The sequence below is a fragment of the Carettochelys insculpta genome, chromosome 3, assembly GCF_033958435.1.
Source record: "Carettochelys insculpta isolate YL-2023 chromosome 3, ASM3395843v1, whole genome shotgun sequence".
Lineage (NCBI taxonomy): Eukaryota > Metazoa > Chordata > Testudines > Carettochelyidae > Carettochelys > Carettochelys insculpta.
The window spans coordinates 56,127,092-56,139,617 of record NC_134139.1 but is presented as its reverse complement, the minus strand read 5'-3'; the positions used below and the strand labels follow the sequence as shown (position 1 = coordinate 56,139,617).

Below are 12,526 nucleotides of genomic sequence, written 5' to 3'. Positions count from 1 at the left end.
GGCTACATGCCTGTTGGCCCTGCACCGTCGGTGCTGTGGGGGTCTGTGCCGCTTGCGGCGGTGCCGCTGGTTCCGGCTCTTGCCTGGCCGCCGCTGTGAATGCGCGGGCCAGCTGTTTAGTAATCGGAGGCTCAGCCTCTGCCACGTGCGCTGCTGCTCGCTTGTGACTGCGTCTTGGGGCTATGAGCTACGCCCGTCCCGCTCGCTGTGAGCACCGGCAGGGATTGGGCTGGAGAGAGCTTCCTCTGTTTTTGCACTGAGGGGGTGAGGGACACTGCCTTCCTTTTATGGAGCCCTGTGGGTCCCTCCGGTTGAGGCCTCTCTGGCACGTCTGGCTGGAGGGCCTCATCAAACAGCAGCATTTTCAGCCGCATTTCTCTGTCCTTTCTGGCTCTGCCGTGAGCTTTGCACAGAAGGAGCATTTCTGGGTGACGTGTGATTCCCCCAGGCATCTGATACATTGACTGTGCCCATCAGAGGCCAGCACAGCTTCGCGGCAGGACTCACACTTCTTGAATCCTGAAGAGGACATTGCGGTGAGTCTTTGAGCTGTTAATAGGGTACTTAGCACCTTCTCTGTGCCTGTTCCCCTCTCACGGACTCCAGCCTGCTGCAGCAGGAGGCCTACTGGCCTTCACGTCCCCGGGGTGCCTCCGCTCCTCCTCTCGTTTCTAAGACTTTCTACTTATATATATATATATATATATATATATATATATATATATATATATATATATATATATATATTTTTTTTTTGCAATAAAGAAACAAACAATTTAACTAAGAACTCTGAAAGAGAACTCTAAAACTCTGAAAAAAAACCTCTTAATACGCTGACTCTGGCCACAGCCTGAGCAGATTCCGTCTGCAGCCAATGGCAGTTAAGAAGGAACTGGCGGGGACCGGATCGCGCACGTGACCGGGAGTGTGGAGGGGAGCGGCACGCGCCAGCGCATGCGCGGTCCGGCAGAAACTGCTGGAAAGATCCGATCTGCGGCGCTGGGGCGAGCCTGATACCTATCGTGGAGCACCCACAGGGACACTCGAGGAAGAACTGCTGAATTCCAGTGCTGATGTTAGGCAAGTCAAGTTCAGCATTACCCTTACAGAGAGGAGAAGACTGTCCAGTTACGCTGTTCACAATTCAAGAAAAATGTTGAAAAAATGACAGAGGGTTCAGAGAAAAGCCATGGAAATACAGGATTGGAAAAATAACAACAGTTACTCACCTTCTGGTAACTATTGTTCTTCAAGATGTGTTGTTCATGTCCATTCCAATCAGGTGTGTGCACGTACATGGTAGCCAGAAGATTTTTCCTCTAGCAATAGCCATAGGGTTGGCCCAAGCACTCTTGGCACTGCGCACTCATGGCACCCAATCTAGAGCCCTACTAACCCTCCCCTTCCTCAGTTCATTCTTGTTGGTTACTCTGACAAAGAGGAAGGGAGGTGGACATTGAAATGGACATAACACCACCTGTTGAAGACCAGTTACAAAAACATAAGAATTTTTCCTTCTTTGAGCGCTCGTTCATGAGTATTCCAGTCAGGTGAGATGCAAGTCCAAGTTCAGGTGGTGGGGTCAGACTCTTGCACTGACTGCAGCAGTGCATGCCCAAATGCTGCATCACCCCTAACCTGATGGGTGATTACAAAGTCACTGGGGAAGATGTGGACAGAAGACCAAGTCGCCAATCTGCAGATTTCTTGACTGGGGATCTGAGCCAGAAATGCTGTGGATGAGGCCTGCACCCCAGTGGAATGTGCAGTGAGTGGAGGTGGAGTCGAGCTTGAGCAAGAACCTGGGAATCTGGCAGCACTAGTGTGGCCCAACTTGCCTCTCACAGCTGTTGATTCCTCAGGCCTCGCACTGGGAGATCATCCCTTCAAGCCTCTTTTTTTTCCTGTGGCATTAGAGATTTTGATCCATGCCTACAGGCCATATGAGGGTCTCAAGCGGTGCCAGCATAGTGCTGTGAGGCCTTGTCTTTACTTGGCACCAGGGAGAACAAAGGAACTGGTGAAGAGTCCATGGACATGTAGTCAGACTAAGGACAGAGATTGTTGTGACAAGCGATAAACTCAGTGTCACTGTTCTGAATACCTGCACAACTCTTTCAAAAGATGAGCCTGGGAGCTTAAATTCATAGCTCTGCTAGATGTTAAAAATCCTGGACTGAACAGACACACCAGATTTATGCCTTATTACAATAATTTGTAACCCACTAACCGCTCTTTTTTTCTATGACTGCAAAGGTGAAAAATGGGCCACTATCTTGAATGGGTCCTTAGAATATATGCTATTTATGCAAAATAACCTGCATGTATATGTAATGTTTGGGAGTGACTTCTGTACCAGCTTGAATGTGTATTATTATCCATTGCGCCACATGCATTTGAACTAGACTGTGTAGCTCAAAAACTTGTCTCTGACACCAGCAGAAGCTGGTCCAATAAAAGATACTAACTCACCCACTCTCTCTTTAATATACATGTGGTTTTAACCCTATTTGTCTCATCCTTACGAAGAACTGTATGAATCGCTCATACCTACTGAGCTTCAGAGAAGGATACAACATTTCAAAAATTTTATCTAGGGGAAGTTGGAATTGAGCTTCCAAGAGAACTCTTCCATGTCAGATTTCATAAACACTGCAGCTCAACTACTGCATTCTAAGTGTCTGTTTTATGTGATGTGAGTTCTACATCTCCACAGCTGGAGATGGACACTGGCTGGAGGATTTGGGAGACAGCAGTGCTCTGAGAAATTCTATCAGCTGCTTGATTCTTTTTCATAGGATCTAACCTGGGGTTTGACCATATCTGGGGTCACGAAGGAATTTTCTCCTAGGTCAAACTGGCAGAGATCTGGGGTGGGGTAGGTGCCTCTTTCCTTGGCAGTATAGGACACAGGTCACTTGCTAGGGACATCTGAAGGTATCTCACAAAATTCCCTGTGACCGCAGGCACCTCAGGCATTAGTGCAACTTGGTCTCTCCTGTTCTCTGCCAGTTGCACACAAGAGTTCAGTCTCCCAAGGTCCAGTTCTGATGGTCTGTAATAATATAGTAGGTTAGACTCGATGATCTGGTGGTCCTTTCTGGCCTTACTCTGCATTACTTATTTATAGATTCTCTACAGGCTCATCCCTGGACCATCTGGGCACTATATGGAATTTTATAACATATATTCAGGGATGATGACCTGTGGCTGCTGCATATTGTGGAGATGGCATTAAATCTAATTATTATATTCCTGTATATTTTATAGCTCCCTCCACTGAGGAAATAGATTACAGCTCCACAATATAAAGTAACTTTCCAATTGCAATTTAAACTAGCAAACAAAAGCAGCACAGGGATGTCTCAGTTGCAGTTATGGCAATACAAGGTCAGAGTCCAAACTTATAAGTAACATTTTTAAGGTAACTGACTCACATGGAGTTTCATGGAAGAAGAAACTTCACTACCATATAGTCAAGAGTTAATACAACCAAATAGAACTGAGGCTTTCAACCAGTCTTCCCTCTAATTTTTTTCCATCCATGGTTGTAATGAATTTTGTTATGTGCACCAATGCACGTGTGATGTGCACCACAAGTAGAAACACATGCTGCTAGCTGTGGGCATACTGTTTATCAGCTGGGTAACTCCTGAACTTCTCCTTGGCTGCCACCCAAGTGCTCAACTTACAGGGAACAATTCTCTCAGCCTTTCCAAACTACTGTTCCCCTTTCAGAAGCTGGATTTGTCTTTTGTGCCCCTCCCCTTCCCCCCCATTTACCCTTCCTTAAAATTACTTGCTTATAAAATCAGACAAAAATACAAAAGTATCACAGCACTTTACTGAGAAATTGCTTGCTTTCTTATTTTTACTATATAATTATAGAATAAATCATCAACTGGAATATAAACATTATACTTACACTTCAGTATATAATAATATATAGAGTAGTACAGTATTAACTTCACTAGTGTCTTTTTATGTAGCCTGTTGGGCAAATATATAGATGAGCTGATGTACTCCCTGGAAGATCTCAGCATATGCTCAGGTGTTTGTCTACCCCTGACTGAGAACCATTGACCTCAATGGTTTTCATTCTTGCACACACCCCCATTGTATGAGAATGGAGTTTTTTCCAAGTAACAGTTGTTTGCCACAAAAAGCTTATGCTCTAATGGCATGAAAGCTGAAATAACAGAAAACACTGACTAGCAGATGTTTCCTTCCTATTCTCCATGTAGAGTTGTACATAGGCCTTCTGTGTACCTACTCTGAAGACATAAGCACAGATTTGTGTGCAGCAGAGAAGTTAATACATCTGGCAGAGAATACCAGTATACTGAACACTAGATATGCAAAAACAGGTTTTATCTGCATAATTATTTAATATGAAAATATTGGACCTTTCAAGCCCTCCTTCATAGCTGTCCATTTTGATTCCCCCAAAATACACTCCTACTCATCTTCAGGACTCCTTTCTGACAATGCTCCCAGCATGTAAGCAACACACCTTTCGTTCACCACATGACCCCACTTTCCTCCTCACACGTACACTTCTACAAAATCTTTCAATATCCTCTGCAAGATTTCTATACCAGCTTGAATGTGTGCTATTACCCATTGTGCCACATGCATCTGAACTAGACTGTAAACTCATTAGGGATGAGATCTTGTCTTATGTTTTATACAGATGTTGACCACAATGTCATTGCTTAAACAAGGGTCCAGGTATGCACATTTTTCAGGTTTACGTATTCAGAATTCTTTGCAATGTTCTGAAAAAACATCTTTCCCGCTATTCTAATATTTGGTATTTTCTACTCTCAATGGGTATGTAACTCAGCATGCAACACTATAATTTAGGAATGAGATTACTTAACAGGTATTTTATATTTCCTTGTAAATTGTTTTCTGTGAAATCTCTCTCTGAAGGTCCATCTTCATGCAATATAATTAAAATCTGAACATTTAAAGAAAAAATAAAACAACACAGTGGTCCTACAGTACAGGAACATCAACTGGAACAGGCTTAGTTTCATATTATGTTTTTCTCAGTGGGTAAAATTTGGGATAATTCACTTTTCAGAAGTGGTTACATTGGTACTGGACTAAAGAATCCATCTACACCCAGTATCACCACTAAAATGCAGCCACTTATCCAACAGTTCTTAACCAGGTATATATATAATTTTAGGGACTTGCACAGGTATTCCCATGGATACATGAACTCATCTAGGTAATCTCTCTAGTTTTACTACAGGCTACATAAAAGCACTAACAAAATCAGTACAAACTAAAAATTCATACAATGACTTTTTTATACTACTCTATCTACTGAATTGTCAATACAATATTTGTATTCCAGTCACAGAGAGGTAACCATATAAGGCGCAACATATTCCAGTCAATTTATTTTATAACTATACAGTAAAAAATGAGAAAGTAAGAACATTTTCAGAAACAGTATGGTTCTACACTTCCATATTTTTATGTCTGATTTTGTAAGCAAGTAGTTTTTTAAGTGAGGTGAAACTTGGGCATATCAAGATAAAATCAAAAGCAGAAGTACAGAACACAGGAAAGACAGAGTTGCTGACTTACACTATATGCTAAACAATACAGGGAAGAAGCTGAGTCAAGCCTCCGTTCAAATGGTAAATACTATGAGATCTTGACAGTGAATTGCACAGCAGTCAAGTTCGAAAGACTGAAGGACAAAGCATGACATGGTGAGGTCTGAACTTATGTTTGAACCAGTGATTCATCTTCAATAGTTTTTGATATAGAGAATTAGTGGAAATTTTCAAGTAGTCTCCCATCTCCAACTCCAACAAGATCAACTTTGCATCAGAAACCACCTGTATCCTAGCTTTCCACTTCCTGGATTGACAGGAGCTGGGCTTGATAACAAGACATTGCATTTAATCCTCCAACCTTCAAGGGCTGGAACATTTGGAATCCCTTCAGAACTATGCCTCCCAGCTGCTTCATGTAAACCCTTCAGTTAGTGGTTAAAAGTATTTAGATAAAAGGATGCTTACAGGGGATGGAAGGTAGGAGTGTTTGGGAAAGAGAGCAGCAATGACATTCTTAGCGCTCTAAAACAAACACAAAACCCCTCAGGAAAGGGAGGAGTGAGTGCCACCCACTTAAAACACCTAGTTGTGCACTGTGTCTTGTATTCAAGTATAATTAAAACAAGTTTGAACACATGCATATAAAAAGTAGTTCGTTCACAGAAATCATTTAAATACAGTCTGCAAGTGTTTGTGTCCTTTTTGTTTATGATGTAAAAATGCTTCCTTTCACTATATGCCATATATCCCATAATGCTTCCTTTCACTATATGCCAAAAATGCCATAACCTTCCACTATATCACCACCTTTAGCTGGAGTGGGTGTGTAATTTTTTTTATTTTTTTTTTTAATATTAGAAATTCAGATCTTTACCTAATTCTGAAGACTTTATGGTGACTGGCAAATTAATGTAATCACTAAGGCTATGAGTGACTCATGGATTCTGTGAGTTTCCAAGACCTCTGTGACTGCCTGAAAATTATAATTCAGCCGGGTAACAGGGTTGGGAATGAAAGGGACTTTTAGGCAAAAATTTAAAACTCTTCTACTGAAACATATTTAACTCCAGTGGCTAAAACACACACTTGATAGTGTTGAATATTTACCAAATACTCCTTTTTTCCATAATTTAGAGAGTGAAAATAGCTCAAGACTTCTCCAAAATCCTCATAAATTCCCTAGCTGAATTGGTGTGGAGGACGAGGAAGGAGGAAGTAAACCTTAATCACAACACAATATTTTCTATTCCCCCCCGCCCCCAAAAAAGAGCGTTTTGTGTCTTCTTTGTGTACCATGTAAGAACCACAACAAAAAGGACCCAAATCATCTTTAAAAAGAGACTGTTAAAATTACAGCCCCATTCCCTCTTACTGTGTCCTCAAAACGGAGTTTCAAAAAAAAATTTTTAAAAAACCCAGTCCTCTGTAGGGGTTCAAGAGGCAATAACTACCAAGGCAATCACGTAGTTTTGTATAAGATGATTGAAAGGAGATAAGTTTATTTCCACCAGGCTACTATACAAGAACATTATGTGGGAAACATTGACATCTGACTCTTGCGTGAATTATGACGGGAGCAGATGTGTTCCAATGTCTCTCCACATTCTACCTCTTCCATTATGAGACGCATACACTCAATCATAACCTCCCTGCCATTTCAAGGGAGGTTCTCTCTGCAATCCTTTTCCATGGTTTCCTCCACATCATTCACGGGGTCTTGAAAGTCTCATTCCTTTTCTAGAAAATTTGAGGGGACTCTTTCAGAGCCATCATCCCACTAGTCCCTTAGTAAAAGGAAGAAGTGCTTTTGAATACTGGAAAACACTCTTTATATACTATTACTAAGACAGCACTGCTATGCTCTGCTTGATTTTTTTTTTTTTAATTTTCAAATCTACCTTCACCCCTAGCACACATACACACAACTATTGCTGAATAAGGTACATAGCTAGAATTTTTATGTAAAGTTTTATGACTCCACCATCAAACATCTTGGTTGGAAAAGGATCAAAGACCCAACAGAGAACGAAAAATATTGTACTTAATATTGTACTTATTGTGCTTAAGTTCTTAGCAGGGAAAGAATCATCACATTAATTTGTCCTAATTGTGAGCATAGCGTGGAAACCAGCACTTTTAGTTTAATTTTTGTAAGGCAGTATTTGACCAGATATTATTGTTTGTCTGTGTCAACCTTAATATGTTTAAAAAATGTTGGGTGGTACTTTTAATGGCTCTTTAATGTAATTTACTTTAATGTTTTGTCATGCAGGACTCTGTAATTCTTCTCTAATTGTTATTCATATAATATCATTTCACTCAACTTCAAAAGAATGATCGCTCATAGCATACATCTCTTTCCAAATACTCACTTTGGTGATGGTCTTTAAAATAGCAAGTCGATCCACAGGTGGTGGCAAACCCACATAGAGTGTTTTATCAAGTCTACCAGGGCGCAGTATAGCTGGGTCAATTATATCTGAGAAGAGGAAGACAAAATATAATCTTGAAATTAGATGCAACACTAGAAGTGTGTGTCGTAACAGAAAATGTCTTGAAGATACTGTTTCAATGATAACTCAGACCAATCAAGTGCAAAAACAGAAAGAGAGATCAAATGAGGTAAGCGATGTAGACATTACAGTGAAAGAGGAAATTTTATTACTGGTGCAGTCAGAGTATTGGAATGAAATCAATAACAAAATGTCACAAATTGCTGGATATTTAAATCACAGATGATCTGTTGGGAAGCCTCCTGGGTCTTCCTAACGAAAATGGTCCCAGAAACGAAAATGAAGAATTAATTTCTCATCTGCTAGGTGTTCCTCTGTTATTGGTAGCCTATCACTGGAAAAAAAAACAGTAGCTCACCTTTAGAGGAAAAATGAAAGAAAGAACATATGGTTATGGAAATACTAATACATCAAATACATATCCAGCAAGAAAGAGAGAAACACTTAGGCTGCATCTACACCAGCGAGATCTTTAGAAAGATTTTTTGAAAGAAGGGGGCTCTTTCAAAAGAGCCTTCAGAGTATCTACACACAAAAAGCGTTCTTTTGAAAGTAAATCACAAGAATGTGGCACTCCTTTTAAAAGCGCTCTTCCTTTCCCATTTCAGGAAGAGCGCCTTCTTTCAAAAGCAAACCTGTGTAGATGCTCCACTGGCCCTTTTTTTCCAAAAGAGCAGTCCTCATTGCACCTGAATTTTTGATCCCTGGCCCATTCTTTCGAAAGAGCCAGAGTTTTGTGGATGTTCTCTTTGGAAAGAGCAGATCGCTCTTTTGATTTGCCTTTTTGTGTGTGGATGCACTTTTTTGAAAGAATCTCCGTTGGAAGAGATCTTCTGGGAGGGCTTCTTTTGAAAGATCTCTGTGGTGTAGATGTAGCCTTAGATACTTGGTTAACTTTTATTCAATACTCAGATAAAGCCTACCTGTCTGCAAAAAAAGGCAGTACCTCCTGATCATTTTTTTGAATAGTAGCATTTCAACAACACACTTAGGCTACGTCTACACTAGCACTCTACGTCGAAGTAGCCTATTTCGAACTAAGGACATCGAAATAGGCTTCTTCGACACATATTGTCTACACATCCTCCAGGGCTGGTGCCATCGACGTTCAACGTCGAAGTAGCAACGGGGAACATCGAAAGGAGCTGCCCTGGAAGGAAATGTGGAGCGTCCACACACACAAGCGCTCCCCGTCGAAATAAGGGGCCAGCAAAGCCCCAAGACGCTCCCTTAAAGGGCCCCTCCCAGACACACTTGCCCTGCACAGCACAAGATCCACAGAGCTGACAACTGGTTGCAGACCCTGTGCATGCAGCACAGACCCCCAGCTGCAGCAGCGGCAGCAGCCAGAAGCCCTGGGCTAAGGGCTGCTGCACATGGTGACCACAGAGCCCCGCAGGGGCTAGACAGAGTGTCTCTCAACCCCTCAGCCAATGGCTGCCATGGAGGACCCTGCTATTTCGAAGTAGCAGGACACGGATCATCTACACATGCCCTACTTCGACGCTGAACGTCAAAGTAGGGAGCTATTCCCATCTTCAGATGGGAATAGCAGTTTTGACATCTCACCGCCTAATGTCGATTTCAACGTCAAAATAGCACACGGCGCGTGTCGACACGATGCATGCTATTTCAACGTTGTGCCAGCTACTTCAAAGTAGCTGGCTAGTGTAGACACACCCTTAGTCAGTTAAATGTGTATACAGTGATTTCATTCAATTTAATAAAATCTTTAGAAAAGACATAGTAGAGGTGTTGTGCTGATGCTCCCTCTATTTTGTGGTAACAACCCATTAAACAAAGAGCTTCAATTACTGTATTCCTATATTCTTTAAACAAAAAGCTAACAGCTGCAGTGATTGTTTTGTTTCTGATACTTACACAGCAATTACTTGTAAACTACATAAAACTTCCTAAAAAATAAAAAGTAGGAGAAAAAATAAAATAAAATAAAATAAAATAAAAGTGTGTGTGGGAGGCACAGCTAGTAACATTTGAAGCTCAGGAGACAAAAATTAGTTTCCTTGAATAACTGTTACCCCCGGGAACCCACATTATCTAATTCACAGTCCACTCATGTCTGGTGTGACAAGTACTTCAAATGTCAGTTGAACCTACTGACAGGCATAGCATATTTCTGAACAAGTAAAAAGTTGCCTGAAAGAATATTTGTTCATCACACCTAAGGGTGGCCACATAGATGATGGAGGAGATTCACGTGAATTTCAACAAAAAATAGAACAGCTTGTTCTCTTAGAGGTAAAGAAACAATTCTCACCAAATTAACTACTGCAAAGATATGTAAAATAACAGAAAAGGTAAATTAAGAATTAATGTTCATCTTGGCCAAGTATAAACTACGCAGATGAAAACACTTTTACAAACAAGCAATCCTCCTTTTTATTGTTCATTCACATCATTGTAGGATCTTACTTTTCTGTAACAGATGAGACAATATGCTCTCTGAACACATTAAAATACTAAATGGAGATGCAAACCACCACATGAACTTGGTCTCCTGAGAGGCAGTGAAGACCATGGACTGAAGATTTTGTTTTGTGTTGGGAGAGAAATTAACATGAAAGCTAGAGAAAATAGAATACTTGCTGAAGTCACATGTTTGTAGAAGCACATTCACTGCTTTTAAGTACACCCATGCCTCGATTTACCGACTTCTGATTTATGAATTTTTGCTACAGCAATGTAAATTTATACCTGTTTTTCAATTTACGAACATATTTTCACTACAAAGAAGAACCAACTGTCATCTGAGCGTCCACTTTGTAACAAATGAACATGGAGGAATACAGCAGAATGGAGTGTGAGGCTGCCCTTGGCCACCCAGCTCTTCCCAGTTGGTTTGGGTGCTTTGTTGTGTTCGTTTCATCTTGACTGTGAGATATATTAATCTTAAAATATCTTTGCTTTTGTGATTATCATGGTTCCTAGACGTGAAAAGTTTCTTCAGGAGCCGTCACTAAAGCCAAGAAACCCAAGAAAGCAATATCTGTGGCTATCAAACTTGAAGTTATTAAAAGAGCTGAAGTGGGCCAGCAATCAAAAGATGTATTTGGCAATGAACTTGGGGGCATCAACAGTCCATATGATCTTCATGCAGAAAGAAAAGATAAATGACAGAAACGTATGTTGGTGGAGCAAAAAAGCTGCATCAAATAACAAAGGCCAGGGTGCAATAACAGGTGAACTTGAAAGACTTTTAATACATTGGACCAACAGCCATAATGAACGCAACATGCCTTTGAGCTTCCTCATCATAAGAGAGAAAGCCCTGCTTTTGTTTGAGGACCTGAGAAGAAAGCTGAAGAAGACAGGCAAGCTGAGCTGCTGAAGTAACATTGAAGCAAGTCACCGTTGGTTTCAGTGCTTTAAACTGCATTCACATTATCATAGGCTGCGTGTTGCAGGCAAAGCAGCATCTGCTGATATTCAGACAGCTAACATTTTCCCAGCCACACTGCAATGAATAATTGATGATGGTGGGTATTCTTCAAAACAAATCTTCAGTGCTGATGAAACAGGGCTTTTCTGGAAAAGAATGCCTTCTCAAACCTTTATTTCAAGGAATAAAACAAAAGCAACAGGTTTCAAGGCCTCAAAAGGTTGACTGACATAACTTCAGGGTGCATACTTGGAAAGAGATATGAAATTGAAGCCTCTCCTTGTTTACCATTCAGAAAATCCAAGGGCGCTTAAGGCTTAAACAAGACATCATTACCTGTTGTCACATCCTAACTGAAAGGCCTGGGTGACAAAGCAGGTTTTTGCTGATTACATAACAAGCTAACTTTCATCATTCATCTCTAAATGCAGTGCTGAAAATAATCTGCATAATAAATGTTTGCTAATCCTTGAAAATGTTCCCAATCACCCTATCAATGTCAAAGACTATGGTGGTAACAATGAAGTGGTTTTTTTTGGCCTCCAAATATCACTTCCATCCTTCAGCCAATGCAGCACTGCTACATTTAAAACTTACCATCTGTAACTGTTGAAGAGGTAGCTCATATCTGCACCAGATGGAAAAGACAAACCAACAATTAAATAGTGGTGGAAGAACTACAATGTCAAGATGGCTATAGAAAATGTCACAACTTCATGAAAAAAATTACTCAAAGTATCCTGAATGGTGTTTGGAAAAAACTATTGCTGAAACATGTTCATGATGTCTGTGGTTTTGAGGGTGAAGTGAAGACATTCAAATTCTATCATGTAACTGGCAATTCAAGCAGGATTCAATGAGGTAGACAGAGATGATTTTCAAGACCTGTTATTGTCACGCAGTGAAGAATTGACTAATGAAAAATTAATTCAGCTGGATGCACAAAGGTTATCAGAAAAGGAGGAGGAAGAATTAAATGAATCACAAAAAACGCTGGACACTAAAACACTCTCAAAACTCTTCATTGTATTAGA

The 12,526-nt window shown here is 40.7% G+C and overlaps 1 protein-coding gene across 2 annotated transcripts in view; it reads right to left on the bottom strand.

Annotated features, from left to right (window-relative positions):
- NVL (nuclear VCP like) overlaps nt 1-12,526 on the bottom strand; it is an 89,722-nt gene that overhangs the window by 19,335 nt on the left and 57,861 nt on the right. For both annotated transcript variants that reach the window (XM_074989898.1, XM_074989899.1), the window contains exon 19: nt 7,952-8,058. In XM_074989898.1, coding sequence (XP_074845999.1) covers nt 7,952-8,058 — 107 coding nt within the window. The remainder of the gene's footprint in view (nt 1-7,951; nt 8,059-12,526) is intronic.